The sequence below is a fragment of the Chaetura pelagica genome, unplaced genomic scaffold (assembly GCF_000747805.2).
Source record: "Chaetura pelagica isolate M959 unplaced genomic scaffold, ChaPel_1.0 scaffold68, whole genome shotgun sequence".
NCBI lineage: Eukaryota > Metazoa > Chordata > Aves > Apodiformes > Apodidae > Chaetura > Chaetura pelagica.
This window is the reverse complement of record NW_009954407.1, coordinates 4464233-4479365: the sequence shown is the minus strand read 5'-3', so window position 1 is coordinate 4479365 and position 15133 is coordinate 4464233. Positions and strand designations below refer to the sequence as shown.

General features: G+C 37.1%; 1 protein-coding gene across 1 annotated transcript in view; it reads left to right on the top strand.

Annotated features, from left to right (window-relative positions):
* The window catches only part of CADPS2 (Ca++-dependent secretion activator 2), a 220420-nt gene that overhangs the window by 64370 nt on the left and 140917 nt on the right, over positions 1-15133 (top strand). The window contains exons 7-8 of the mRNA XM_010004331.1: positions 5288-5399; positions 13355-13494. Of these exons, the coding sequence (XP_010002633.1) occupies positions 5288-5399; positions 13355-13494 (252 nt within the window). The remainder of the gene's footprint in view (positions 1-5287; positions 5400-13354; positions 13495-15133) is intronic.

The window sequence follows — 15133 nt, the reverse complement described above, 5'->3', positions numbered from 1 at the left end:
TCATTTGGGAGACCTTGGGGCTCGAAGATGCATGTCAAACTGTTACCCTTTCACTGTAACAACATTCAGGGCTTGGAGAAAGACTGCTTATATGCTGCTTGATGTACATGATGTGTCTCTTTCCATTCTCATTCTTGCCTAATCCACGGCAAATTTAACTAGTATTTTGCAGACATAAATGTTCTCTAAAATTGCACTAAAGCATTTATATAGATGTGTGATCCAACTTCAAACTGAATAGTGTGGGGTTGAGCTAAAGCCAATTAAATTCTACTTAGAAGAAAAATGTTTTGGATCAAGCTAAGCCTCATACTAATATAGCTGCCTGGTCTCTGGCTGGGGCAGAGTGAAGGCAAAGACAGCTTACAGCTGCCTGTAAATTATCATGGAGAGGGATGATGGTCTGTCAAAAAAAAAGTTTTTTGAAAGGATTACATCAAATTTTGCTTCCCTTTCCTTCTGGAATACTCTGGTAAAGTGGATTTGAAATTTGTCATTCAAAGTGGTCTGCAGCTGCCTCATTCTGGAAAATTATTGGTGGGCAATAGTTGACGTGAAAACAATTCCTTTGGGTTTCTCTTACATTTAGATATGATCAGACTGACCTAGTTTACATTTTCAAATATACCTTTCTACTATCTTGGTTTGAAAAGACCTTTCAAAATTTTGCTTCTATTTGTTGCAAGCAATATAATGCAAGTACATTAAAAATAAATCGTAAATGTTTGACTAGATGCAGTATTTGAATGTGAATGAATTTTATGCTGCCATTTAGTTTTGGCTTGTTGTTTGGGGTGAAGAGAAAGGTTGAGGCAAAGGTTTTGAAAGAAAGAATTTTTTATTTTGAACTCTATACAGGCTAAGAATACTTTGTATCTCTGAAATGCTCATAACACTCAGAAAGCTATTTTTCAGTCCACCATGGACAGACTGCTTTGCTGTCACTGTGTTAATCTGTGCATTGAGGTGCTCAGAAGAATCAGGTGTTCCGGTACTTTTAGAATACAGAATAGTCCACTGAACAAATGAAGAAAAAATAAATGTGTAAGTCTTGAAAATTCTAAATAACTACTTAGTATATAAGGTATGAATCTACAGGTTAATGTGCCCACTTGAAAGCCATACCAGCAGATTTAGTGTAGAAGGACAGCAGAAACAAAGGCAGAATAATGTAGACAGCTGATAAGAGCAGTAGGAGTCAGGAAGAGGAGTGAAAAGGGGTTTCAGAATAAAAGAGAAGTGGTGCAGTGCCAGATGGAATACTGACATTTTCTGATTTGATTCCTGAGTCTTTTCTGATAAACTGTGCAGGCTCAGATAGGTCAGTCTATTGAAAGTGAAATGGGAAAGCAAGACTAAGTAATAATTTATTTGCACTGTTTTATGTTTGTGATGACAATACATGTCATAATAGCATTCTGTAGTATTAGAGTGTACTGTTCTTATTTTCATTTTAGAAAGCCTAAATTAGTGTTTTCATGTAGTTGCTTATTATGCCTTGAAGCCCTCTTCTAATTTTCCTTTTTGTTTTTCTTAGTCACTTTTTTGCTTTAAAAAAATTATTCACAGTTTTGCCTTCTTTTTTTTTATTCTTTTTTTTTCCCCCACGTATTTTTTTTCAGATATTAATAATGTTTTATGGTTAGAAAGAAACATATTATTGTGTCTAGCTCATTATTAGCAATATGATAAATGATCAGCAATTTTGAGCTCTGTTAATTCCTTTATTTAATATAATTATTATTTTTACTAGAAGCAAACCCTGAAAAAAACAGTGTGTGATCAGCTTTTTCTTTCTTTCATATTAATCTAGTTGTATAAAGGAGCTTTACAATGTAGCATATACATCAAAATACTGTATCCTTGTTGTTGCCACAGTAAGGATCTGATTTGGAGCTCTCAGTTCTTCAGAGCAGAGTTCCAGTGTTTTGTAACAACCAGCTTTAAAGCCCTTAATTTTGCAGCTGAGTCCACAGGGGGGAAAGAAATAAATAACTCTTTTTGAGCGACTGTACTAGTGACTCAACAGTGCATTTGGAAGTGCTGGGCTACTTAGTGGATGCAGCTACAGGTGCTGAACACCCAACTTTTCTGTAAGGGAGGTGCTGAAGATATGGCTTGTTAGTCTGCATTTCAAACAGCTAGTATGCCAAGTCAAAAGTTGCCATATAGAATTGGAAATAAATGGAAAATGTTTTTAAAAAGGGGGTAGGGGGGTATGAGATTAGTGTAATCCGTGCTTAGGTGCAATCAAAGGTGACACTTACAGGCAATTGTATGACTTTCCATCTTTATACCATCATTTCCCTTTTTCTGTACTACTCCTTCCTAATGTCACCCACCTCTGTAGAAAAAAATATCTTTCTAATATCTATATTTTGTAGTTTTAGGAAGATTTTGATGGGAACCTGAGGTTTAAAACCATTATTATTTTCATTCTCGTTCAGTGGCTGACAACCTTGGAAGTTATTTTTGTAAAGTATCAGTGTTTCTGTAGTAAGGATTCTAAAACAATGAATCTTTAGTTCTCAGCAGGATTTCTACTTGAAGTAGTGGAATCACAGTAACACAAGGAAGAAAAGAATCGAGACATATAAAAAATTGGATGACATCAGTGATGAAGGGCCAAGGTACTTGATCAAGCTCACAAATTAGTTTGTAGGGCTTGTCTGTGCCTCTGCTGTAAAACAACATTATTATTGGTTTAGAATCTTCTTAAACCATTGCCTTTCAGCTGCAATTTAATATGATTATTTTGCTTAATGTTATTTTAGTGTGACATTATTTTCCTTGTGCTTCCATCAAAATAAATAAGTATTTTTCAAATATAGAAATAAGAAAATATAGATTATATTTTTCTCCAGAAAAAAAATTTGCAACCTAAACCACCTGTTAGACATTATAGAAAGATGCAAATATGAATGAATTCCAGATCCCAATTATGTAATTGAAATACATATTGAATAAAATAGTGGTTGTAACGTTGTGTATAAAGAATAATCATTACCATATTAAATCATTGATGCTGCTTCTGGAGTATCTGCAGTAACAGTTTAACATCCTTATTCAAATACTTTCATTGAGGGGAGCAGTCAAAATATTAGTGTTATTTTTGTAGAGTGTGTGAAACATAGAAAATTAATATGCCTTTGGGTTATATGAGACAGCTGTTGATGTTAAGGCCAGGATTTCTAGTGTGGCATCCTGGTGTCAGTCCTTGCCAAATGGATGGGTGTTTCTGTGCACATAAGAGAAAAGGAGATGCTTACAATATTTGTGCTAGGAGAGCTAGCAGCAATTAGTGCCAACTAATCCTCTCTTTGCAAGTCTCAGTAAAAAAGCCAGAATCAGATAAGTATGGATTCAACTCTATTTTCATTTGGCTAAATGAATCCTCCTTGTCAAGTTAAAGATTTATTGTCAGATCACTGTGGAATAACTTGCACTGCTGTTTACAGCTGCTTGTGCTCTCACATTTTTTTTTCTCTCTCTGTAGATATGCAGTTGCAGTTAGTAATATATAACACTTGATAAATCCACATTCACACAGTACTTCACTAACAACAAAATGCTTGTCAGGCCTGGATTTAAGGTGTTTTCAATGAGATTTAAGTACCAATGTAATCAGATGTGCCAGGGAGGTGCTGTGAGTCCCATCTGTCTTTTTGATTCCTGATCTGTCATCTCACAACTTGCACTGTGAGTATGATTCTAACCTGAAGATTAGATGTATGTTTCTAAACAAAGTAGGAACACTGAAGTTGATACAGATTCTTGAAATAGTTGATACATGAAGGTTTGTTGAGACCTGAACATTTTCTTTCCAGTCCAGGTCTGAGATATTTAATTATTTTCCTTTTCATTATTACTGTTTCATTACAGCTGTGTAGTTTAGTTTCCAGCCCATAAGTCTCTCTCCCTTATTCTCTCCCCTTTACCTGTGGGGGAGGGAAGAGGGTCTAATAGAGAGCATCTGTCATTTGTTTAATAGCCAGCGCAGTGTTAAACTGTGACACAGTGATAAATCTTTACCTGACATAAACATCCACCTCCTTGCTGGTAGTGGATAATTTTGCAGTGAAGGGAAATCAGCTTTTGCAAAGCACTCTGCCACTAGTTATACTATCAACTCATATACTGCCAGATCTCGAGCACCAATATGATTTGATTTCAGAATAGTAAAATGTACTTCACAATAGGCTAGCCAGTGTGCACCAGTATGCTTTACTCAGTCTGTCCCTTGTTTTGGATCACCCTTGATACATGTTGAGTGCCCAATATCTTGTTATATCCATGGTACAACCTTTTGAGCTCAGAATTTTATTTTTTACAAGAGGAAAGTTTATTAGTGGGTGCTGACAGTACAAAATAAAGTCAGTAAGGCCATTCTAATAAGTACACTTAGTTTAATACTGACAAAATGAAAAAGCATAAATTTTAAGTTGTTATTAGCAGCAATTATTATATGGGTTACCCTACAGCTGAGAGTTCAATATTATATGTTTTGGGTATGCTTTAATCTCTGAGTTCTGCTTCAGTTAATGCCTGATGCATTAACAACATGCATAATAATGTGCTTTTAAAGGTACAGCATATAAATTAACTCAATTTCTATCTAGATTATTCAGTCTCATACCCATGTTCATTCTTGGAAGAAGCAAACTAAAATTAATATGATACCATTTACATTTTGGTTGCTTTCCCAACTTGTGATTTCAAATGGGAGGAGGAAGGATACCTCTGCAACAATACAGAGATCCAAAGAAATTGAACTGCTGTTCTAATAATCTACAGGGAGTAATAAGGAAGATGAGTTATGAGCTTTATGTAGTTTGCTGTGATACTGGCAGCCAAGAGTATCAGATGGCTGCAAGTAAGTACAGTGCTAAGGAATGCAATTGTGGATTTTGCCTCCTCTTGCCCTTCTACCTTTCTCCGTTTGCCCCTTCCTCCTCCTCCTTTGCTTTCTTGCTCAGTTCTGTTTTCCGCTACGAGGACATAATTTCAGTCCTTTGGGTTTTGCCATTAAAAAATGCATTACTGGTTTTTGATGACAAAATCATATAGGAACCCCCTCATTTGTCTTATTGCAGAGAAAAGCCAATTTTCCCATGTAAATATATAATCTTGGATGTGCCAAAAATCTACTGCCACGCTGTTTCCCTTAAAAACTTTGGAAATTAGGTTCTCAGAGTGCATTAATAAATATTCTATACAAAATATTAGTCCCATCACTCTCGGGCCTGTCCTCTGCCCCAGTTAAATTCTATTCTGTTATTTATTGCAGATGGGGAACCCAAGGGGATTTCACCACTACTCACCCTCGGCCTGTTGTCAAAGTAAAACTCTTTACAGAAAGCACCGGGGTGCTGGCACTTGAAGATAAGGAACTGGGAAGAGTGAGTATTATGTGTAGAAAAAAGATATATGTAAGAAATTATGTGTAGAAATGCAAGTATTGACAAAACATAACACAAAATGGTATAAGGTATTCAGTACAGCACCTTCTCTGCTGCAGCTGTACCAAAAAGTGCTCTTTCTTTGAAGGGTGACTTTTTCCAGTGTTCAAAACGTGGTAAGTTGACTTGGGTTGCCTCTTAGAAACTTGCATCCGGGATACATGATGGTTCTCTTTATCTTTTTTACCTTTGTTTAATTCCTAGGTGACCTCCCAATGCTTGTAGATATTCACATTAGGAGTAGAGAGAAGAGAGAGAGAAGACTTGGCATGTAAAAAGTATAGCAAATGACTGGGGAAAGGGAAGGTAGGACTGAAGTGGTGGAAGGATGGATTTGGGATAGAAGTGATGGAAGTAGTATGTCAGAATGAAATACGAGTTCTCACTCGTGTACTATAGCAGCTTTCATTCTTCTTTCACATTTTCCTTACCTTGACAGGATCATTTTTCCTTCTTAGGCCAAAATCAGGTTCTAGAAAGTGCAATGTGTCGTAGAAAGAGAAGAGTAGTGTGAACCAGGCAGAGAGGACCTGTAAATCTTGTGCCCCCAGCTCTTGCTGAGGAGGCACATTGGCTGCCCATCAGCCAGTCTGGGTGTCTGGTCTGTCCTGCTGTGCCTCCTGGCCTGGCAGTACCTCGGGTTGCTGACAGACACCTTCCGGATGGTGGTGGCAGTCACTCAACTAAGGAGAAGGAGGGAATCTGCTAACTTGAGAAAAGGACTATCTTATGAGGAGTGGCTGAGGGAACTGAGATTGTTTCGTCTGGAGAAGAGGAGGCTGGGGGGAGACTTCATCACTCTCTATAATTACCTGAAAGGAGGTTGTAGTGAGGTGGGTGTTGGTCTCTTCTCCCAAGTAACAAGTGATAGAATGAGAGGAAATGGGCTCAAGTTGCACCAGGGGAGATTTAGATTGGATATTAGGAAGAACTGCTATGCTGGAAGAGTGGTCAGGCACTGGAACAGGCTGCCCAGGGAAGCGGGGGAGTCACCATCCCTGAAGGTGTTCAGAATACATGTAGACAAGGCACTTCAGGGCATGGTATAATGGGTAATGGTGGTGTTGGCTTGATGATCTTAGAGATCTTGCCCAACCGTAATGATTCTATGATTCTAACTTACCTGTAGTTTAACTGAAGTTTTGAAGAGTAGTGGTTGCTACGTTCAGAGAAGGCTGGGAGAATATTTGACAGAATTTTCTCAAATTGTTTTAAGGTATTCTGTGTTCTTATAGTATACATTTTAGCTTTCAAAGGCTTGTTTAGTTAGTTCTGTTAAAAGTTTGTCAACTTTGTGCCTGGTCGGTCAGTACACTGCAGTGACTTTCAGGAGTGCAGCTGATTCAGGTAGGTTTATGCTCTGAAATGGCCTGAAGATAGTTCTGCTGGTATTTTTTCTGTACTTAGAAATTCAACTCAAACCTGCCCCTTCTGAGACAGGCTTGATGTGGACATTAATTCTCATCAGTGAAGTACCTTTTTCAAAGCATATGTCTTGACCTTGTACCATATTTCTACATTAGTGAAGTTTGCATTTCCTGTACCCTGCTGTTTTTCTGAAGGTTTTGTGCTGTTTAATATAATTAGAAATAAAAGGCAGCTTCAAGCTATGTGATTTGAATTTTGAATTTCATCACATACCACAGGATTTCATCTGCCACCAAGGGGTCAGCTTTCTATGCAACAGATCCAACATGTGAAATGTGGAGCCAACAACAGTTTCCCCAGAGCAACAGAGGAGAAGCTGTTTCCATTGACCCCACCAGCATATGGCAATCCCTCACACTTAGAAACTCAAGATGTAGGCCCTGATCTCAGAATGATGGCACTACAGCTCCTTGTTTTAAGGAGGAGATGCTGATGATTTCCAGAAGTAGCTAGCTCATGTTGGAGCAGAAGGGATGTAGGCTTGTACTTTCAGTAGAGAGGGCAGTCCATGCTCACAGCTCTGAGGGCTGCTGGAGTCACCACATAAGCACCAAGCAACAGAATGATTTTGTCTGTAATGAACATCTTTTCCCTTCAAGGCATTTAAGATGATGTTAACATACAGAAACTAGTACTTACTATGTTGCTTGTCTGACATTGCTCTATTCCTCTAAATGCTTGCTGGGGAATATTATTCTGGCTCCCTGCAGAACTCTTTAAGTATCTTTAAACAAAAAAAAAATCTTCACCTTTATTCTGTGTTCTGCACAAACTTTACTCAAATACCTTTGAAATGTGTGGCACAGTTTTTATGTGACTGACATCGATCTGGTTCCTTCAGTAATTTTTGTATGTCCATACAAAAGGCAGAATTGATGTTTGGTGCAACAGCTGAAGAATCATGAAGAAGCCTTCAGAGTTTGGAGTAAATAATTCTGAAAAATCAGCCTGGTGGTTTCTGAAACTCAGGAATCTGACACCACTTTTCCTTGTTCAGTACTTTGTGTATGGAGATGTTCAAACCTACTAATTCAAAGTGACAGCCATTGTGCTTGCTTAGCACACATGTGAATACAATGTGAGAACAGCAGGCAGTGTTTGCTGATACATTTTGAATATAAGAATATTTCAGCCTTGTCACTCTGAGTATTCAATTAAGGGGAAATATTGTCTCACAACCTGCTTGTCACAGTCAGCTGCAGCTAGCAGTAATTAGTTATGTAGTTACAGTTTTTTTCATTGGTGCTGTTAGTCTGGATTTGATTTAAAAACATTCTAAAATAGCTGTACTGGCTAGGTACCCATACTGATATGATTGTCTAGTTTCTGAATCCCGACTGCACCAGACATGTTATTTGTCTTCTGTGCTACATTCAAAGTGCTGCTAAGCAGAGACAATTTCATACTGTGTACGTGTTTATTTAAAGCCTGCCATCCTGGGGAATGTGTTTCTCCACATTTTTAAATGACTGAGGTTTTGGTGGTCTGAGTTTTTCTTTTTTTACAGTTTGTAAAATAAGAAGAGATTGCTTCCATTCTCCCATTTTCTCTTGCTCCCCAAACAGTCTGCCTGTCAGCACCCTTCTATGTCTGGCTGAGTGTTATTGTTTCCGTGTTAATACGACTTTTATTAGTAGCTTCTCTGAGAATGCCTTTTGTCAGGAATTCTTGAGGTATTTTTCATTCAGGCAGGCTCTCTCTTAGATTTGGGAGAGAGGCTGTTTGGGAAGGACTTAAAGACAACTTTTATCATTGTCTAAGATCTATTAAAGTGTTCAGCTGGTGGCATCAGCAGAGGTCCATTGATTGCATAAATTGCAAAGTCTTCCCAGTTCTTTATCAACAACATTATTTGAGATAGCTCTTTCACCATGAACTCATTCAGTTTTTCTGTTTAATTTTGGTTTCTTTTTAGCCATCTGTTACAGAAGCCTTGTCTCAGTGTTTCCACTGTAATATAATCATAGCTGAAAAGCAAGAGATTGCTCAATAGGTGGGATGATGGAGCTTGTGTAAAATACTCATAAGCTCCCTTGGTGATCAAGCTCCTACTAACCTTAATTTAGGGATCCCCTAGGTAAGAACTTCTCTAAGGGAGTTGCTTTCAAGAGAGCCATCTCCTTTTCTCACTTCTACCTCCAACCTTGTCCCTTCCTGTGAGCTTCTTTTGCTTCATCCTCTTGGCAGCAGCATGTCATGACTTCATGCTCAGAGAACACAAGTGCTGTGCTGTGCTTGGCAGGCTGCTGCTGGGGCATTCAAGGGAGCTGTGTGACATTTCTTGTCACACTGACAGCAGCTTCTGGCTTTCTGACAGTAACCTGTCTTTGGCCAAGGCACTGACATAACTCAAAGCAGCTCCAAATTTTCAAGTTAGAAGTGAGGTGACTTGAGAGGAAGCAGTAGACATTTTCAAAAATAGGTAAGTGTCCTATAAGTAAGGCTGGGGCCAGGGTTACACGAACAACATATCACTGGAGGGTCTCTGCACTGTTACTAGTCATCTATTTCTTATCCCAAAGTAGCTTTAGTAATTTTTGGTTTATCATGCAATTTTCAACTCAGTAAAACAGTGTATTTAACTAGGAAATTTTCCTATAATATTTGCTCAATGATCAGCAGCATAAATTTGTGGGTGCCAAATAATAATGGGTGCTTGTTTCACTACATAAAATTTTCCTGTCCTCTCTGCTTGCACTGGCATCTTTTCAAATCACTATATTTTAAAACATGAAAGAAGAAACCTTCCATAAAACTAATTCGTCCTGTTGCATGATGAAAGCTTCAACAAATGCAGTTGAGGAAGCGTCTGATCTTCTGTCGGGCACTCTGTTTTTCATAGTTTTAAATAATAACAAATTGAGTTAGAGTTTCTAGTAGAGCTCAGGACTTAGAGAACTTGATTTCTCCAGTTCCTCCTGAGGTTTCTTGCATGACCACTAGTGTACTGTTTATTCTGAACAGAGCTCTCTCTGCTGATTGTGATTAAGGCCATGTGACGTAAGATTCAGTTCACTATTTATTGTAACCTAGCCAGACTTTAAGTGCTGAGGCTAGAGTTTTCCATGAGAGGTATTTCTGCACAGCACTTTTGACTCTGAACATTCTACCTGGTTATCTGATCTGAGAAAGCAAGATTGTCCCAAGGTTGATTTGTTCAAGCTTTCAGAGTGTTTTGGACAACTCAGCTTTTCTTTCTTACCTTTAAAGGAAGATATGATCAATGTACCAAAGATAGAAGAGAGTTAATAGTTGCTTGGCTGGACTGACTGTTTGGTTCAGGTGTACTTTAATAAAAAATTCTTCTCTTGTGATCCAGCTGGGGACTTAAATACACAACTGAATCACGGGTTCATATCTTTCAAGCAGTCCAAGAGAAAAACATTTTCAGTCATTCGCAGCTAAGAAACTGTGTTTTGAGAACATCCCATTTGCACATACCATTAATATGTTGCTCTATCATATTTAATATTTCTGTGTTTATTTTTCATACCAATGAGGAGAGTCATAAAGTGAACTTGTCACTCTTTCAGTAACAGTGTGGTCTGAGGAAATCTAATAGTAGATATAATTGAACCACATGGTCAGCTATGTTCAATTATCATGAGGTGGCTGAATTTACTGAATTATCTCGATGCACACTGTTCTGATACTATTTGCCTTAAATCTTCTGAAGAAATGCAATGCACAGCAGTATGGTGTGTAGCATTCTGGTCGTTAATAGTTAATTATACTTTTTAATGCAAATTACCTAGTAGTTTACTTACAGTAAACAGTCTTAGACTAACAAGTCATAGTTCTCTGTGCTGCTGCTGAATAATCTCCTATGGTGATGTTCATGGGTATAAGAACAATAAAGTAGGATAAATTAAAAAAAAAATAATTCAGAAATACATGATGTAGTAGAAATTTTATGAAACTTTTAGAAGTTTTAGACACATTCAAACTCCTGTAGGAGAGTTTTGTGTCACCAGAAGACACATGAGGTGTTATAATTATATTTTTTAAAATAGGTTATAGAACAAAGCTAGATTAAATTCCCTTAAACAGTGTTGAAAGGAAATCTGAGACAGAATAGCATAGAAAGTTTCTGCATGGACAGTAGCAATGACATTGTGTTGCAATGTGCCATATTAGAGAGAATCCTTTTAATACAGATTTCAGCAAATTTTTACTATCAAGGAATATTTGCCCAGTGTTTTGGTTTCAGTGATACCATGGGAGCTTACAGTTTGTGCTACCTGATTATATGGTACACACTGGTTATTATTGCCCTTACAGTAGTATTACTATGTTGATTATTGTTAAGATAATTAATATCTGTCAAATGCTTTGTGTGATTGTGTGTACGTGTGCTTGTGTGTAATCATAAAAAGGTTGATGACAGTTCTTTTAGCTCTCATTGTTTAAAGCTGGAAGGCAAATACAACACAGTGCATATTAAATATTCTGCTACATACAAATTATGAAAGATTTGAAAACGAAGCTCTAAAATACTTCTGTAAAAATTCAGAAGATAAATTGTCGGTAGTGAAGTAATTAATTAATTATACAATTGTCTGCTTATATTTTCATCAGCCTTCTAAAAACTTAAGAACTTGACAGGAGAAAGATGTCACTCTAAGTGCATGAGCTGTAATGAGCTGTTACAGGACAACAGGCACTGCAGCCTGTAGAAAAGAGAAAATCAGTAACATCACCTACGATCCTGTATGAATGCCAAGTGATTAAATGCAAGGAATGAGTAATATTTCTGTTTATGTAATCTTACATTTAAAAAGATAAACAAAGTAAAAATATTTTTTCTCTTTGCTGCTTCAGAACTCAAAGGTTGCCATACTCATAATGCTTTTAGGTCTTTTAAGGGGTGCCTTTTACCCAAAATTAAAATCAGCTTGTTTCATGGGAGAGAAGGAGTCATCTCTGATACACATAGTGTTTGCTATGCGTTTGCAAGAAGAAGAGAAAAAAAAAAAGTAGCCTCCTGATTTATTAAAAGCAGAACATACTTTTTCTTTTCCTATCTCTTGAAACAGGTCCTGAACATACTCAACAGTTCTGACAGGTTATTACTCCCACTGGTGTTACAAAGTTTGCACACTTGATTTGAGGTGATGCATCATATCTTTCTGCTTCATTAAAGCTCCTGATATTAATGGGATGCAGGAGCATGTTTCTGCAAAATACTGAGATGAGAAGCTGAAGACTTTCAGCTTATGTCATATTTCAGTTTATTGGATATGAACGACCAGACTATTGTAATATTTTTTGCTCTAAGAACATTTGTTATATTTATGCTTGCTTGAAGATTCTTACTCAAATCCTTGATTGAACTTTCCTAATAACTGAGAATATATTGTGTTTTATATGTGTGACACAAGGCACAAGGACTATGTATAAGAAATTAACTCGATGCTTAATGTTATGATTAATTTTAGTTTTCAAGAAATAAAAGATGTGAAGAAAACTGCTTCTTAGAGTGTTGTTACTTTTGAAATACTGCTTTATGATAATGGTAGTTCAGAACTCACTGAATGTTACAAAAGTCTCCCAAATGGCATGTTTAGAACACTTTAGAGTCTTAAATTGATTCAAAACTAGTGCATATAATAAGAATGAAAGGCAATTACATTTCATCAGTACTTAACTGCTACACATGTGGCTGTGGGCAAGGATTTAATGGATCAGGAATATTTAATTGTACTGACTATATATGGGTAAACATTCTGGATGGTAAATAAATAAATATTTAACAGATTGTGATCTAAATTAATCTAAAATTACTGGTTAGCTAATAAAATATCAATAAATTTGTATAAATGTTAACATTTAAATATTTAACATTCTGTGTAGATTAAACACAAGGTTTCTATTATATCATATGTGAACTGGACATAGTGTGTTACATTTATTATGCTCCATTTGCAGCAAAGATGCCTTGGAGTTAATCTCAGATTTGTGTGATTTTTGCAGAAAAATGTGGGGCTTTTATTAATGCTAATGATAAAAAAATGAGTTGTTAAGGAAGAGCATATTTTGGTTTTCTTCACTCAAGCAATGGCACTGCTGCAGGGGGCAATCTGTTGCATAATGCTACAGCAAAATGTTTCAATAGGTTGTTTCCACCAGAGCACTGAATAAAGTAGAAGTTGAGGTTCTTGTTTGATTGTACATGGCCATTTGCAAAGTCAGCTCTTCCTTTTTGCTTAAAACTCTTAATTCAAAATGAACTAACAGAGAAAGGAGTTTTATTAACTGAAAATATGAAAATTCCCATTTATAAGAAAACAATAAGTTCATCTTGAAAATTCTGTTACAATAAGATTGAGTCAACAATTATGAAACCTGTTTTAGTCATCTTTCAGATTGCAGGAGATACAACAAGAACTGCTTAAAATTTTCCATAAAGACTAGCATTTATTTTTTTATATATCAACTTGTTGAAGTTTTTCTCTTATGACTTGCAGGTAGTGTTGTACCCAACATCCAATAGCCCAAAGTCACCTGATCTGCATAAAATGATAGTCCCCAAAAACAGCCAGGACAATGACTTGAAAATTAAACTGGCAGTGAGAATGGATAAACCCCCTCACATGAAGCACTGTGGGTAAGTGTCCATTTTCTGTCTCTCTGTATCTATTATTTAACCTCGTTGTGCCTGTGTTTAAGCACCTGTAGCTAAAAACTTAGAGTTTTTAAAACATTACAAATGCGTGCGATTGGTCCCACAATATGGCATTGTATTATATCCTCATTTTATACATAAAGCTTGGAATAGTCAGGGATATCATTAATTGCAGATGCTCAGTGATGTGTAAAGATAGTGATGAGTTAACTCTGAAATGCAGTACTAAGAGTAAAGTGTCATTTAGGAACTGGTTTTGAATGTTACAATTTATAGCACTTTGGAAAAAAAAGTTGGTATTTAAAAGGAACATGTTTTTTCCAGTAAAATAGGATTAATTATATACATGAATGTTACAGTACTTGCAAGAGAGTCTCTTCTTTCTCTGTCCACCGTATGATACTTGCCTTTAAAGAAATTTATGTATGAATACCAGTTTAAGGCTGTTTTTCTGTCAAACACTGAAACTATATGAAATAGATTATTCATAAAGACATCTCCCTTAGTCAACTGCTGCCACTATTCCTCATCCCAACTGCAAAAACAAGTAATGTTGCTGACAGTAAGGCTGTCTGTTGTTACAAAGCAATTACCAAGGCTGTTTTCCATCCTTTTAACTTCTTCCTAATTAATAAGTATTACGTTTTTTAAAAAGAGGCCTGTTCAACATGTTAATGTAGAATTAATGTAGGGTCCATACTATTTAGATTTCTTTTCAATCTCCTCCTGTTAATAATTCTGCTCTTTGTATACAGAGAGCAGTTACCAAAACTACATATATTCAGTCCTTTTTAAAAAACATAACTTGTGTATGCTTTAGCAAAGTTGTAATTGGTTGGACTGAAATTTCAAAGTTATCAACTTCACCCCTCATTTTGGTTTTGGGAAACTTGGAAACAAATTATCAGGTCTCTAACAATGAGACTCTGGCTAGAGACCTTTGGCTGGTGACCAGGAGCTCAGAAGAAAGAGAGGGAAACCAGTCATGGAGCCAACAGGGAAACTGGAACTACTGTGGTTGGAGACTGGGACTGAGATGAGAAGATGTAGATGTAGGGCTGCAAACATATGAGTAAGGGAAATGGGATAATGTGGCAGGAGAAAACAGAAAGACCAGGCTGACATGATGTCACGATCCGTGACCTATTATATCTCCTTATTGGAGTGTATTAACTTATCAGGATTTGCTGAGAGATCCACACGGTTATCGCCTTACACAGAGGAGACAGGGGCTTATGCCCTGAATTTTTCGAGTGAATAACTTGCTCAGTGCTTACTAATATTTCTAAAGAAATGCACGGTTTATTGTGGGGAAAACAAAGCAATTTGGGGCAGGAGGTTCAAAAGGAGTGATTAAAACACATGAAATACACCTTAGTTACACACCTTATTTACTTATTTAAGTGAGGGAAGGAGGAGGAGGGATATGCCCGACGCCGTTCCCGTATAGGGTCGCGATTTGTGTGCAGGTAAGACAGGGTTATACTTTCCCCTATAAGCTGGGGTAGCCGGATTTATCTCACCACGCGGTGGCGCAAGTCAGCTGCAAGCACTCCCAAGTGCAGGTCGCCCCCCCCCCCAAAGAGACGCGGCGCGCAGCTCCGGGACCGTAGGGGCGCCG